The 15,504-nt window shown below is 44.4% G+C and overlaps 1 protein-coding gene across 2 annotated transcripts in view; it reads left to right on the top strand.

Moving 5' to 3' along the window:
• The window catches only part of METTL24 (methyltransferase like 24), a 67,553-nt gene that overhangs the window by 11,199 nt on the left and 40,850 nt on the right, over positions 1 to 15,504 (top strand). The window contains exon 1 of one of the 2 annotated variants that reach the window (XM_058834919.1): positions 8,605 to 9,080. The exons of the other annotated variant lie outside the window; for it this stretch is intronic. Coding sequence (XP_058690902.1) covers positions 8,778 to 9,080 — 303 coding nt within the window. The 5' untranslated portion in view covers positions 8,605 to 8,777. Of the gene's footprint in view, positions 1 to 8,604; positions 9,081 to 15,504 lie in introns of those variants that run through there. 2 annotated transcript variants of the gene reach the window in all.

The raw sequence follows: 15,504 nt of genomic DNA, 5'->3' as shown, positions 1-15,504 counted from the left end.
TAATATATAAGTACAAAGGTATATATATTAAAACATTTCTCTCAAGACTCAGTGAAATATTAATGTCTAATGCCTTTTTGGCATTTCTTAATGGGGGTGAGGTGGGGTGTTGAGTCTCTAGTAGTGGGATATCAGTCCAGATTCTGTTTCCAGGCGACACTTCTCTGAATTTCACAAACTTGAGAGTTTGGGCACTCTGAGAGGTGTCCCACACAGAGGGAAATACTGATGCAGCCCACTGCAGTCCAGAAGAGCTCAAAGGGTCTGTCTTAGGACCACTGGTTTTAGGGATGTGAGATGTTGGCTTAAGCCATTGATGTATTTTCATCCTGGCTACAATCTGGGTTAGTTATTATTGACTAGTAACTGATTTTTGAAATTCCAGTGAGTATGGTACATTGAGCTACATTTCAGATAAGGAACATTCCAAGGCTGTCAAGGGATGACTGATTATTCCTGCTGTCATCTCCAACCTTGGTAAGGTAGCAGGAGTTCCTGGTACGGTCAGTACCACCCCCCACCTTAGCTTTCCAAGAGCTCCCAGTATGATCCAGAGATGCCTCACCACCAATCTCTTGTGGAAAGGTCTGAGCAGGCCAGAGTAGATGGGGGGAGGGATGAACCAACACACTCATACTTGCTTTCCTCCTTGCCATACAAATGCATAGCTGGACTTCAAGGAGATGAAGCCTCTCCTCTGTACAGACCTTGCAGCCTGGTGAGTCAAATGATTTCTTGTTCAGTGGGAGAGCTGGGGTCCTTTGAGCATTCAAAAACTGGATTTGGGCTTCTCACATCCCATATTGCTGTGACTTCAAGGAGAGCAATCCCACTTTTAGGTGTGCTTCCAATGAAAAAGCTCAAAGGATATTTTTGAAATAAAGGAGTCGAAGCAGCTGAACTCCAGGGAAAGACTCCAAGAAACAACCCACTTCTCTGCAGAGGTAAAGCACTGGCTAAGCACTGGCTATCCTGCTTCTGAAAATCCCTCCATAAGCCTGGGTGGGCACCTTTTTTCTGTGTGGTGAGTGTATCTGCACAGTGTCAGCACTCCAGGAATAATCACAGGACGAATTGACACAGAGATTTGCAGCAGGATAATTGCTTCAAACAGAAGGATAAATAGCTTTTTCTGGCATTTAATGGGCCTCTTAAGTGAACGGCAATAAACTCTATGCGAACAGATGTTTTCTCTCTTTTTCGTCCTTTTGCATCTCATCCATAATTATGTACTAAAATGTTCTTGTCTGGGTTGCTGAGAGCAATCTTGTTGCTGTTTGTCTTTGCAGTGTAAGACTGAGCACTTCAGCACAAAGATTGAGTGAAAAGCCCTGGATTCCTAAAGGCTCCTGCCACTATATGGCAGTGATCATCTTCTTCTTTTCGCATTAAGCCTGAGGGAGAAGTGAAAAGTTAAGGGGGAAATTTGCCTCTTCTAGCTGCTGCTCTGCATGTCCCAGTGTTGGGGTGTCCCCCTGCAGGTGTTGGTGCCCTGGGCTCCAGCTAGTTCATTCCTTTGTTTGCCCGGCTTCTGGCATCAATCCATCTACAGTTCAGGAGAAACCACATCTTCTTCATCTTTGCCTTGCAGGGGAGGTAAGTGTCCTGTGAGACACTCCTCCCCACTGTGCTGACTGGACCGTGGGGAGATGGCAGAGCAGGCTTTCCTCTGTAGCTGCTAGCTCTGCCTCCAGCCTTGCCGACAGGAGAGTAGCAGGCACAAAGCAAGCCCTGCAAAAAAGCCTTTATGCTTTCAGAAACATGTACTTTATCTCCTGATAAAGTGCAGAGAAACGACCTTGTTCCTGAGGAAATTCAATACATTCTGATAAAGGGATCTCCTCCTAACAAGGAGCCTGTGAGTGAGCCAGGAGCTGGGGCACAGCCACAAGCATTAGCCCAGCTGAGTGTTTGATTAGCCACCGCCAGGAGTGATGCTGGTAGAGGCACCTACATTGTCACAAACCCACTCTGTCCTTCCCAGCGCATCTTCAGAACATCCGACTGGCCTTTGCTTCCCACATCCATAGCTGAGGATGGAGGCAGACATGCTGCAGGGAGGCACATGCCAAAAGGATGAGCCCTGTGGTAGCACCTAACCTACATGCAAATTCTTGGCTGAGAAGGTCATTCCACTTTGGATCAAAGTGGTGTCTCTGCATCATTGATGCTGCTCCACATGACATTGAGGGCAAACTGCTTGGAAAAGAGCCTGCGGGAAGAACACTGAGTTTTATCCTCACCGTCTGCTCCTAGACAGGCTGCTCAGCTGCAGGGGAGCTGTGGTATCTTTTCTGCTGAGGGCAGACCATTTCTCTCCTCCTTGTTAGGATTGTATCTAAGACTTCAAAATGCAACCAGATGGAGGAGAGGACTGGCTGACCACATGGTAACAGTTCAAAAAAACAACCTTTTGTTACAGATAAAGACTGAATTTCAAATTGTCCCAAAAAAATTAGATGCTTTCCAGACACATGGATGAGACCTTTATTAAAGGTGGATGCATATTATTAAACTGGCCTGCATACTGGTCCAGAACGTTTTGGGAAGCCTCCTATCCTAGGAAAGCTGACCATCAGGTCTCAAGGATGCTGCTAGCCACTCCCAGTTTTTATTGCTTCACTTCCTGTCACCTTTAATGATGCATAAATTGTACAGACACACGCCAGCGTATCAAACAACATTGAAAGACCACAGAAAAAGTGCAACTACGTTAATTATGGTCTTAATTTGTTTGTGAATCTTCTACAAAAAAACATTTTGCTACTGTTCTTCTCCCTGTCAGCCCCAGTACTTTGGCTTGCACCTCATGCCCTCTTGGAGACCCCTTTTCCCTGAGTGCTTGCAGATGTAGGAAGGTCTCTCTCAGTGACATCTGCTCGATTGTTCCAGTGCCTTTGCCATCCCCTATATAAATACTTTGGCATTTGTACTGTTCTATGTAAGCCCATTAAAAACATGTAATAAAAAGGCTTATATAATTTCTTAAAGCCAGCGTTACTTCTCCAGCTGTGGTGTTTTGTCAAATTCTGACAATTATAGATTAATCCCTATGCCAAATTACACTTTTTAATGAAAGATATTTTTCATCCTTGAGCTTAGAAGTGTAAAAATGTAAGTCAGATTTATTGCATCCAAAAAAAGGCAGAGATCTGAAGCCAGAATAACACTAAGGCAATCTTTAAAATACATAGAAAATAGGATTTTTAATAGAAACTCAGGATAATTTCTAAGCAAAGCTGGACATCTGGGATTACAGTATAGATATAGGGGAAATACAGATGATGAACTGATATCACAAAAATCTTTGTGCAACAGTATGTGAACCATCACTATCTAATTCCTATAAACTGGAATGTCTTTTTTTTACAATGGCAATACATTTTCAATTTTTATACTAATATATCTTCAATAAAATTCCCAGCCCTTATTTTATAAAGCAGGCAGAATTTTGATTGTTCAGAATGACTGGACAATGTAGTAAAAGCACTGTTATTCCTCTCCAGGACTGAAACACAGCTTCTGGAGGCAACAGTTCTATTTTGTAGATAGCCCAAGGATTAAGGTTAAATAAATAAAATCAAGGCCCAGGAGTAGCAGAGAGCTGCAGAGCATCTTCTCCCAAAGGGCCGTCTCATTCTTCTTCTCCTTCCTGCAGTGGATGTGTGTGTACAGGTACAGGTATGTATGAGAGCTAATGCACAAGGATGTGACTCACAGGTAAACCTTGAGCTATAATCCCCTCTCCAGGCCAACAATTATCAGCCATCTCTTTTGTCAAATTTGGAGCATGTGGCAAGGCTGTGCTGTTTGATTCCTTCTGTAGCTGCAGGGAAAGACAGCTTCTGCCTGTGCCTCGTGCTGTGCTGCTGAACAGCAAGATCAATCTTGTGTTAAGCTGCCTAAATGGCCCACGAGCTTGAGGAAAGCTAATGGGAGACTGGATAAACATATATTTTTTAGTTGTTATCTTCAAACTTACTAGTGGTGAGCTGAGAAGCAGTTTCTATGATTCACACAGCTGAGCTTTTGCCTTGACAGCTGTTCAGACATGTATTTCTCAGCAACGGTAAGTGGGTAATAGACCAATACAGCCAATTTACTTCTCTGTTGCTAACATTTAAAAGTTAACACAAAGAGATTTTTTTCATAGTTTTCAGTGGGATTTAAGGCATGGGAAGGAGTAAGGGCTGTACCTACCTGGCAGAGCTGTGTGCAGGTTCCACAGAGGTTTGTCACTTGGTGCATAAAGAAATACTTCCAGGATTTTGAGCTCAAATTTCAAGGAACAGAATTGAAACCAGGCTTGCACAAAAGCCATCACCAAGAAGTCACCCAGGGAGCTACAGACTTTTAATTCCATGTTCCTCAGGGCTATGGCAGAGCTTTCACACATAAATGTGCAAGGCAATAAACCAGGTCTGGACCAAAGCTCTGACTGCTGCAGACTCAGGATCTGAGGCACATGCATCTTCTGTGGGAAGGACACACCGTGCTTGTGAAAGTTTCTACACAGAACATCTCTGTTTTCAAGTGCACGGAACAACATCTCTCCAATTTTTGAAGCATTAGTCAGGAGTGTAGGAGGAAGGAGAGGGAAAAAACTCTTCCTCTGCTCTGTCCTGAAGAGTTTGGCAAGTGGCTCATATCACGTCCAGAGCACAGAGTCAAAAATAGTGTTTTTATTCATTTACTCATTTTATAGGAGGAATGTTTGACTTGTATTAGCAGCCCTTGCAGAATCCTAGGGAATCCTAGTGGTGATTTTCCTGCCTGGGGTTTAATTTTGCACAGGGATTGGGGCAGACATTTTAACTAACCAGAAGATAAACAGAAGCCCTGACAGTGGGTGGAGGCAGAAGATGAATGGGGTAGGAAAGGTGCTTGAACTGAAAATGGCCGTAAGAGAGAGAAACATTAAATAACTGCTGCAAAGGAGAGATTTCACTACCAACAATATCCCAGGCAAGAGGTAATTTGTAAGCAGCAAAGATAGCACTGAAGCAATGACATTCCATTTGTGTTAAACTTTTTCCTTCTAGAGGTTTACCACTGTGCTCTTACTACAGACAAATTTGTAAATGAGAGAGGAATTTTAACAGTTTAAAGACTTTTCCTGGAGAAACTGAGGGAGCTGTAGCTCTGTGGTGCCTGCATAAAAAGTAGACACTGGAAGACCAATGTCTGATTTTGGTTATCAGGGCACGAAGCTCACTGTTCTCAGCAGAAATTGCATGCTCACATTCAGAGTTGCTGTTACAGTTACTCCTTGTGTTTCATGGCGGCAGCTTGTGCTCAGCTGGGTCCAGCTTGATGAATGTTCCTCCAACACCATCCATCTTGCTTTAGGAGAGCAAGGAGGACAGGTTATTTGCTGCCTGACTCAGAGAGCATGCTTGGGGAAAGATGTAAAACTTTGCAGAAGCTGTATTTCCCAGCAATCACCTCAAAAAGGCCCATCCTCCAGCTGGACTGGAGTTTCATGCATTATGCTAAAATTTGAATTTGTTCTTCTTCTCAACAGGCTTTGTTCACACACATATCTTTGCAGCCAATTCCTGGGGGAGGAATTGATTTATAATACACTTGTTAAAATGAAGAAGTGAGACTGTTTAGGGACAATCTTAATTCTTACTGATTCTCATGCTAACCCTGATAAGATTTCTCATTGTCCCTGAGATTTCCTGAGATCATTCTCTACCATTGTTCTCTTATTCTCTATCTTTAGAAGCACTCTGTTGTGTTTTTAACAGGCATACTTATATTCATAAGAAATTGAAAGGCAGGGGGCTGGGGAGGAAGTACGAGAAATTAAATTGTTTGTTAAAACACAAAAGGAAAATGAAAACATGGAGTTAAATTAGTGAACTGTTCTTTATCAGGACCAGTGATAGCATGCCCAGAAAATGGGGTTTATCAGCTTTCTAAGGAAGGGAATGTTTTGTACAAGGTCAGCACTTAGAGCTCAGTGATGACAAGAAGAGTGGCTGGATTCAAGTATTTGAGCTTTTTGCTGAAACTGCACAATGAGAGAAGAAACTCTGATGCTAAAACCAAGAAAGACCTTGTGGTTTCTATTCTGCTCAGATAGACCTTTTTCATCTGAGTATGCATTGTTCAACCTTTAGGAAAGCTTTGATTTCTCAAGGATTAAACTTGAAGAGAGAGTTTTAAAGTGTATTTCTGAACTTGATACTTCTGGAATCAACCTGCCTTCAAGATTTCCTCTATAACCATATATACACATGAACATATATTTTAATAGGACCTTCACATAACATTATTTATTGATAAGGTGCTGATAGCTTAAAACAACATTTGTGCTAAGAATTTTGTGAAATAATCCCCCTGCATTTAATGTTCTTGAGGAAAAATCTCTCTTCCCTGAGCAGCAACATTACTTTTGTTCTCCATATGAATGCTGCCATTTCACAGAGGAGAGAAGTCATGCACAGGCAGCCTTGTGACAGCCCAAGTGACCTTCTGCTGATGAGTTCCAGGTAATGCTCACAAATGGATCCAGGTACATGTCTCTTAAATTGATGTCGGCCATGACTAGCGCAGTTACACTCTCCCTTTGCACTCATAAATGTGTTCCTTACATGAACACAAGGACTTGTCTGAGATCCATTCATGAGCCACCTAAGTGGGGTGGAAACAGGAAAAGTGTGGTTGTCAGATCCACTTCCAGAGCCAACTCACTTCCCTGTGGCAAACACATTGAGGCTGTCCCATGTTGGCTGTAAGGTGATCAAAAGATAGGATGATATCAACAGATGTGTCCAGGTCTATTAGGAAACTCCTCCAGATAGGGTTTTTTTGAGGTAGTTTTCAGCTGTGCCAGGCCCTGTTATGACTTAGTTTATGACAAAGGAGCCACCCTCCTGCTACAGGAATGGCAGGTAGGACTGACACTTAGACCCTTTCAAGAGGGGTCTACATTTATGGTGTTTTAAAACAACCATGAAATTGCTTTAAACCAATTGAGAAGGACAGTTTGCCTAAAAAATAGAGAACATCAGTATTTAAATGGCAGGAATCATGCACCTCACCTGCCAGTGCATCTGTGCTCGGAACCGCACTGAAATCCCACTTCTCCAGACAGATCATTGCTCCCTCCCTTATCTTCCTACATGCAGCTCCTCCATCCTGCTGCCAGCAGGTCAGGTTGCTCGGCTGCTGGCATGCTCCACTTCTGCCAGTGCTCCTCTCTGACCTGCTCCCACAGCAGCAGCCAGCTCTGGCTCTGCTCCAGGCTGTGAAGAGACAGGAGAGGTCAGAGAGGAGTAGTGCAGCCTGCTGCCGAGGAGAGGACACCAGAAGGAACTTGGTGCAGCAAGCCTCTCCCTTGCCCGTAGACAAGGCAGGGACACTGGAAGAACAGTACTATTCACAGGAGACAAAAGTCACAACCCTTCTCCCCTACTTGGCAAAAAAAGGGGGAGTAGTCATGTATCCAAGTCCTGCATATCCTACCTGGGAATATATTTATTACTCACTGCGCTGCAAATTGGTTGCCATGGCCCAGTCCCTGTTCCCACAGACCTTGCCTCCTGTCATTGACCCTGCTCCCTACCTGTGCTCCTGCTTCAGAAAATCCCATCAACCACCACTCCCTGCTCATGCCTTAGCCATGGGTTACTGTAGTGCCTTAGGATCAAAGCCCTCCTGAGCACTTCATAGTCCTTCATAGTGTGTTCCCATTGCAAAACAAATGCAGGGCCCCCTGTGCTCCCACTGAGATGAGCAGGACACTTGTCCCCTGCACTGCCTCTCAGCTCATGCAGATCCATTCCTTCACACGTGAAACCAAGGATGTGTCATGAAAATCAGCAGGATGGTGTGACTACCCAAGAGAGAGACTAGGAGGCAAAGTATAAACTTAAAAGAGTTACTCATAAGCACGAATTGTTGCAGCCAAATTAGGGCACCACAATTGATGTTTCATGCAGGCTTCTCACACCCTTCAAAAGCTCAGGACCTACATGATTTAACCGGTCACTAACAGCCATACCACTGGTTACTAATCATAGTAAAACTTTCCAAAGCAGGTCTATTTTTGCGGCATTCTTGCTGCTTGTCTATTGATCCAGATGTCCTAGGAGTCAACCTTGCTAGAGTTAGTTATTTGTACTGCCAGATGATACCGGAGGGAGAAGGGAGGGTTTCAAAGACGTGTCAGAGGAGCTAGGATTTTGGTGTTATCTTGGCTGTCCAGGATCCTTTATCCTTCACAGGCAGCTCTGACCGCACAAGAAGCAAAGTTACTTTGGGGTCTTCCTTACCTCCAGGGCCGGGCTGTCCTTCTGTTTGACTTCAACATAAACAATCCTTAAGCCTCCAGTAAAATTTCACTCCCTCGTGACATCACAGTGTATAATCTGAACTAATACGTACCTTAACAAGTTGGCACACTTCCATGCTATAGAGAGGGGCTGATACGCTAGCTAGGGCGGAGGGGGGTTGTGTCCTCCCTCAGGCCGGCTGACACGCACCTGTGGCTACACAGCGGCGCGGCCGCACCTTTGTACCGGGCACTGCCCCGCCGGGGCGCGGAGCATCCCTCGGGCCGCCTGCGGGCGAGCACCGCTGCGTCCCGCAGCCCCCGCCGGGCCGGGCCGGGACAGGGGCATCCCGGCCCCACCCCGGCCGGCCCCGCTCGGGGCGGGGACTCCCAGGTTTCGGCGGCGGCGGCCGCGGGGCCCGGCCCGCCGGCGGCATGAGCCCTGCGGCGGGGCGGGGGGGCGGCAGCGCCGGGCAGGGCAGCCCCCGACGCCATGCCCAAGGAGCGGCCGCTCTGGCGGGGCGCCGCTTTCCGCCTCTGCCTGCTCTCCGCCGCGCTCCTCCTCTGCCTGCAGCTGGGCATGAGGCGATCCTGGTGTCCGGAGGAGAAGTCCCGGGAGCCGGCGGCGGCGCGGGCGCCCGCCCCGTCCCGCGGCGCGGAGCAGCGCCCGGCCGGGGTGGCGGTGGCGGTGGCGGGGGGTGGCCGTCGCAGGGTCACCTACGTGCGGAGCGGGCGGCGGGGCAGCGCCGCACCCGCCTGCTGCGCCCCGCAGCCCCCGGACAGCCGCCGCAGGAAGGTAGGGCGGGCTCCGGGCCACCCCGGATCCCTGCGAGGGGCTGAGGGTGAGAGGGCACCGGGGGCGGAGATGAAGCTAGTACCTGAGAAGGGACGGCCGGGAGGGCGGTGGTGAAGCGAGGTGGTGTGGTGTGATGTCGACTTCTTGGGAAGTAGTCAAAGGACTTTTTGAGCAGTGCTGCTCAGCTTCAGGGAAGCGGGAGTGCGCTGGAGCGGGGCTGTACATGGTGAGAGCAGGGTCTGAGAAAGTGACAGTGGTCCCGAGTCACCAGGAGGGCTCCGCAGGCTGTTGCATCCTGAAAAGGATCAAACTTGGGCAAAGACCATAGCCCTTGGCGTTCTCGGCGTCTGAGTGCCATTGCAGTCACAAAATGCCATCAAGAAATGGTTCTAAGACCTGGTCTGCGTGAGAAGGAGCGAGTTAGTGAATGAGCTGCTAAATCTGTAATTAGGTTCCTACGTGGCAATGACTGTAAAGCCTTTTGGGGGAGTGAGGGCCGTCATTAGAATCTGAAGTTCAGCAAGAGTGAGGAGTGCCAGTGATACCTTCTCCCTCCCAGCTGCGTGTGTGGCCAGTAGCGGGATGTTGCCTTCTTCAATGATCTCTGTGTTGTCCTTGATTTTGGCAGATGCCACGCTCTCAGGAACTGCTTAGAGATTCAGATAATTATTTTGTGGAGTTTTCTTCTCAGTCTTTCAGGGGGAGAAGAGCCAGCTTCGAGGGCAGTGAAGGAGTAGTTTATCATGTACTTTGGGGTCCAAATGTCAGGGTGCAGTAGGTCTGTGCAGATGGTCCATGCAGAGATGTGCAGGTTTTTAAAGAAGCTGGAATGATCATGAGGGGGAGCACATGGGATTTTGCTAGAGATAAGACCACCTTTGTGGTCAAAGTAAATAACTATTTCTGATCTTCGCCCCAACAAGGATAAAACCAGTTTTCTGTGGAATGGCTAAAGCTTGTCCTTACTGCCTTGATGAAAAGACTACTTGCTAACATCCAACCCACCATCTAACCAGATACCCTGTGATCTCTCACAGGTCATGCATGTGGTCTCAGCTGAAAATCTGCTTTCTTTTCTTCGCCTGTTCGACTCCAGTACTCAATTTTTTATTTCACTTGGAGATGGACAATGAACTCATGTATATATTGACTTCTAGGTTTGGCTCATCTTCTGTGGGAAACTGTGATACTAAAAATTAACTACTACTTTCTGCCTCTGCTTCCCTGAAAGGTTTAGAAGAAACTAGATAATCCTTCACCATGCTTCCTTCACCACTGGCGACGAGGACAACATTGCCACATATTTGTTCTGAATAATAACTATGTGGTGTGGTATTGATACCACTTTGAGGTACTTAGGTCTTGCAGCATCATTTTTGTGACTTTGGTTGTTGATGCTCTGTTATTTGGCATTATCCTAAAGCACAACTTTTAAGTGATTCTAATTATGGAAGAATTTCAGCATTAATGGAGAAAAAAAGGCTGTAATCCTGTGGGTTCAGAGAGTTTCTTGAAAATATGCTGAGAATGGCATCAAAAAACAAGAGGCAAAAGTAAAACACATCCTAATTTAGTTAATGATTTTTGAGGAAATCCTAGTGGGGAAGTAGAGGAGAGGCTGCTCATTTTACCTGAGAACTGGCAGCACCTTGTGGTGTTGGAGAGCTCAAGGCTGTGGAAAGCCCAAGTGTATTTTGGTGCATCTCCAGGTGAAGTGTGTGAAAGAAACATCACTGCTGTGGTTTGTGGTGTTGGGCATGTTGCTGCTGAGGTCTCATTTGAATCCCTCTAGTTAAGTAAAGGGAAAAATATTAATATATATAATAGAGGGTGGAGTTGTTGCCAGGGTAGGTTTGAGACCATGAAGTGCCTTCTGTATTCAGCAATTTGACTTGAACGTGTGGTTTCAGGCTAAGTAAAATCTGCTAAAACATTTGGGGTTTGGGGATAGCAGGACTGAACTTTGAAATAGAGTTGTTAAATAAAAATATAGAGGAAAAAGTAATGGTAAAGTGAAAGTCTGCCATTTTTTCATGAGAAGAATCACAATAGCTAAAAAAAATATTAATGGGTAATTTGTAATTTTGTTTTTGTTTTTAATCAGGAAACATGTTATTCCCCATCATACTATTGTATGACAAGATGGGGGCATTTACCAAAACAGGCTGCTTAAATTTGTGGTCCATGGCTTCTACCAGCAGCTCTGGAGAAAGGTGTCAGGTTGCAAGAGCCGCCAGCATGCTGTACTGGAGAGTGTAAATCTCGCACAGATCTGTGCTATGTTGGGTTGGGATTGCTTTTTGCTGTGGTTTTAATGTGTTTTCAGTGTCTTCTGTCTGTCCATAAATTATTGTCAGTCCATTTCTAAAGCCTGCAGAAGCTTTCAGGTATGGGAGTTTTTTCTCTCCTGCTGTTTATGGGGATGGTGCTGAGCTATGTTGGGATGTGCGAGGCAGCAGGATGGCAGCAAGGAAAAATCAGTGAGGCCAAACTTTGCTCTGTTTTCCTAGTGCCTCTAGGTTATAATTCTGCTCACACTTACATCACTGAATTAATGCAGAAGACTGATGAACAGTGTTTCCACAGATGAAGTTGAATATCCTACTTTGTGGCTGTATAAAAAAAAATAAATTGCAAAAGCACACAAGGAAATTATTTGGTGGCTGCTTTGAATCACTTTAAAATTTCCTGTAGCAGGGTTGTGTTATTTATTTCCCAAGCACAACTGCAGTCATCAACCAACTCCAGCACCACCAAAAGGGGAAAAAAAAAGACACAGGATGGGAAAGATGGAGACTTGTCCATAAATGGTCCCTAAGTCTGCAGAAAACTGTCTGTGCTTTTCCTGACCACTGGTGAGGCTCCGTCAGCAGAGACCATGGCAGTGCAGCAGATGGGAAGGTTTGACCACCAAGGTTCCAAACATCTGTTTGTATCTTAAGATGCGTATATAAAAAACATTAGATGAAAGCAGCAGGGAATAAATTAATTTAGCTATGTGACATCTCTGGGAACTGCTGGGGCTGCCTGTTGTGGTGTTTTAGGGAGCTGTGCTGCTCCCATCTGATTTGCTCCTGGTCAAGCCTACCAAAGAGCAGATGCTGCTGCTCTTGCTGACAAATAACAAGCAAGATTTGGCACTGACAGCTTATGATGGTCATCTGAAGAATCAGAAGTTTTGTTGTGCTGCACGAGTAAAGCAAATGGAAGTTCATAATCCCACTTAAAGCTGCATTGTTACTAATAAAATTATGTTTTTAAACTGTGATTCTACGCTCTAGTTGTGTTAAGCACTGACCTGGTAACATATGCAGCAGATTAAAAACTCCAGCTACATGGAAACACACAGGTTCTGCCAGGTGTAACTGCTCCTGCAGTAGATATTAGCAGGGTGTGCACCCACAGAGCTGTGGACATGACGTGTGTTTTAAAAGGTTATTCCAGGGTGCCATGGCAAAAGAAAAAAAAATATTGCATTTGGAATTTGAAGTAACATCAGATTCCTGTCACAATAATTGCAATAACAAGGTTATGTTGGCTCTTGTGCACTGAATTTGGGAGGAGTCCTCTTCAAGAGTCTGGTTGAGAAAAGCTGGAATTCCTTGCCTTCTGGGCAGATTTATTTCCATAGAGGTCGGAAGTGTGGTATACTGCCAAACTTAACCTGATGTTATTTTGGATGCTCTTTCATGTTATATCTAGGAATAAAAAAGTACTTACCTTCAGTGATTAAAGGCAAAGAATAAGATTTTGCTGCTGGGCCCATGTGTACTTTGCTTGGGATTATAACATATTTTAAAACATGATGTAATATTGCCTAAAACCAAAAACTCTTTTGATACTTTATTTTTTTAGGTGTTGCTTTCACTTGTATACATTTGTCTTTTGGTTCATTATCAATGCAGACTAATTGTCTTTTGCTGTTTCTTGTTGGATTGAAGGTTCTAGTTTTCTTTAAATAGGAACTATTTCCAAGAGGTTACTGCTTCTCTGCAGTAATGACGGATAACAGTCTCATCTTTAGTTGTCTGCAAATTATTTTGGAGTGATACGTTTGAAATTATGTGGAATAACACATGTTTGCCACTTAGTAATACAGCAGGCTCATAAGAACCTCATTTGATTTAGCATTACACTATTGCTAACATTTTGCTTGAATTTACATTTGGGCTTTAACTTTAGAATGACAATGCCATTTACATTTGTGTCAGTGATATGTAGGGCTTATGCCAAGAGTCCTTTATAATTCTTCTAGAAATTTGGTTTATAAAATGTATCAGATGTTTTCATTGCCTAATTGCATGCATAGTGTTTTCAAGCTAGCTTCACATCCTTAAAAGCATAGTAATTTTTGGGTCCTGCTTTTATAGGAAGTTACTCTGAGTCTTCATGAGGAAGAGCCAAAATTCTTGGAGAAAACTTGGTTATTCTGAAATTCAATTGATCCGTCTGTCTTTCTGAAGTTAAATTTATCCATCTGTCTTTCCACATCCCATGGTGTAATAGCCTTTCTGGTTTGGATTGAGATTTAACTTTTATAGGTTTGTTAATTCTGTGTGCCTGGAGCAATGATTTAACATTACCCCAGAGTTTGACACGGCAGGGCTTTGGGAGCTGTGCAGGGAGTTCCATCAGGCTGCATTTGCAGGAGCAGATTTGCCCTGGCTGGGACAAAACAAAGGAGCCTCATGGGTTAAAGAGGATTTTTGGATCTCCAAAGGTTATTCCGGCCTCTCCACCTGTGTCCCAGCGTGATGAGCTGTGCAGTGCTGTTCCCTAATTCACTCCCAGGATGGAGTGAATAACATCCTGGCTTTGATGGATGTGAGTGGCATGTGGGATGCTGCTGCAGAGGAGTGCAAAGCTGAAGAGCTGGATATTGGTTCCTTGGAGTGTGCTCCTTTTGGGCACCTTCTTTAATAACAGGTAGACAAACTGAAAAGAATTTCATTCACAGGAAAAAGGTATTAAGAGGTGCAGGAAGGCAAGCCTGCAGGGAAAGCCCAAAGTACTTGTACATGTTTTGAATAGGGAAAGAAAAGTAGGTTTTGAGAGAATGTTCTGAGACTCTTCCAACTACAAAAAGTAATTTTTTTGGAGGTCATAATGACCGATTGTTCCCTAGATCCACTTGAAGTAGGACAAGAAGTAACTGGCTTCATTTTCAGGCAAGATATTAGGAAAATCTTTTAACTCTGCAGTTGGTAAGGAATGGAAAGGCTCCTTAGAAAAATGTGAACTGTGGGTGTCACAGAGGGAAGGTCCAGGAATGTTTTTTATTGTGCTTCAGGGCAACCTCCTGAGGTCCCTCTGGCTACATTTACCTGCTCTGCAATTAGAGAAGCAATCTGGCAGATACAATGTGATTAGCCAAACTGGAATTTAGCCTGAACAATGATCTAACATCAATGGAATAAAAAGAGGTAATGGGGTCTTTTAAGATTATAATAAGCAATCTTTGCCCTGGCTTAATACCTCACTAGAGAGACCAGACCCCACCATAACTGTTCTGTGTGATGACTTAGTGGACCTCAGAGGAAGGGACACTAATTGACAACTTTTTCCCCCTCCACCACTTGGAGGTCTCTTAGCAAATATAAACCAACCCAAAGTTTCTTATTTGGTAAGAATAGCACAAGATAGGAGCTTGTGGCTTCGATCTGTTAGTACCTGGGGAACAGCCTTGGTTTGTTTTTGCTCAAATATTCAGGCTAATAGCACTGACTGAGAGAGGTTATTGTCTTTGGAAGAAAAGAATAAGCTTTTATTGAAAGCAGTTTTCATCAGCTGAAAACCAAATCTGGGGAGCATCAGCCAGCTCTGCCTGTAAACAGGGGCAGCTAAGGTACCAGAAATTACCCAAACACAGGAATCCTTCTCCAAGTAGTCAAGCAATAGCAATACTGGGCTTTTATTGTATTTTAACTGCAGATGAAATGTGTTTATAGTACACTGTAAAGAGGAAATGGTAATGTTTTTGCTGACAATGATGTCACTTGCAAGCTTGTGAGGTAAATGATTACTAAGTATAAATTTGATTCTTACACACTTTTTATTACCTGAAATCGTTCTCTCTTCATGAATTTTTGAGAAGCAGATGGGGAATATTATTCTTCAGGAAGTCATTACAGTGTTATGAGACTATATCCAATAGCAGAGATTTCTTTCAAAACCTTTCAAATACCTGCTTAAGGCTTTCTTTTGGCATATAAGAACAAGAGAAGTTTTTCTAGGTAGCTGTGGCACAGAAGAAAATAAATCTAGGTGTTTAAGCCTTCTCTTCTAAGGGAACCAAGGATTGAGGTGGTAATTTATTCTGCAGATACCTTGCTCTGTGGGGCCATTACAGTTGTGCTATCGTTTCCTTGAACCCAGAGAGACAGTTCACAGCCTCGTACAAAGGCTATAGCCTTGTATAACTGCT

This window comes from Poecile atricapillus, chromosome 3, assembly GCF_030490865.1.
Source record: "Poecile atricapillus isolate bPoeAtr1 chromosome 3, bPoeAtr1.hap1, whole genome shotgun sequence".
NCBI lineage: Eukaryota > Metazoa > Chordata > Aves > Passeriformes > Paridae > Poecile > Poecile atricapillus.
This window is presented reverse-complemented; position numbering and strand designations above follow the sequence as displayed.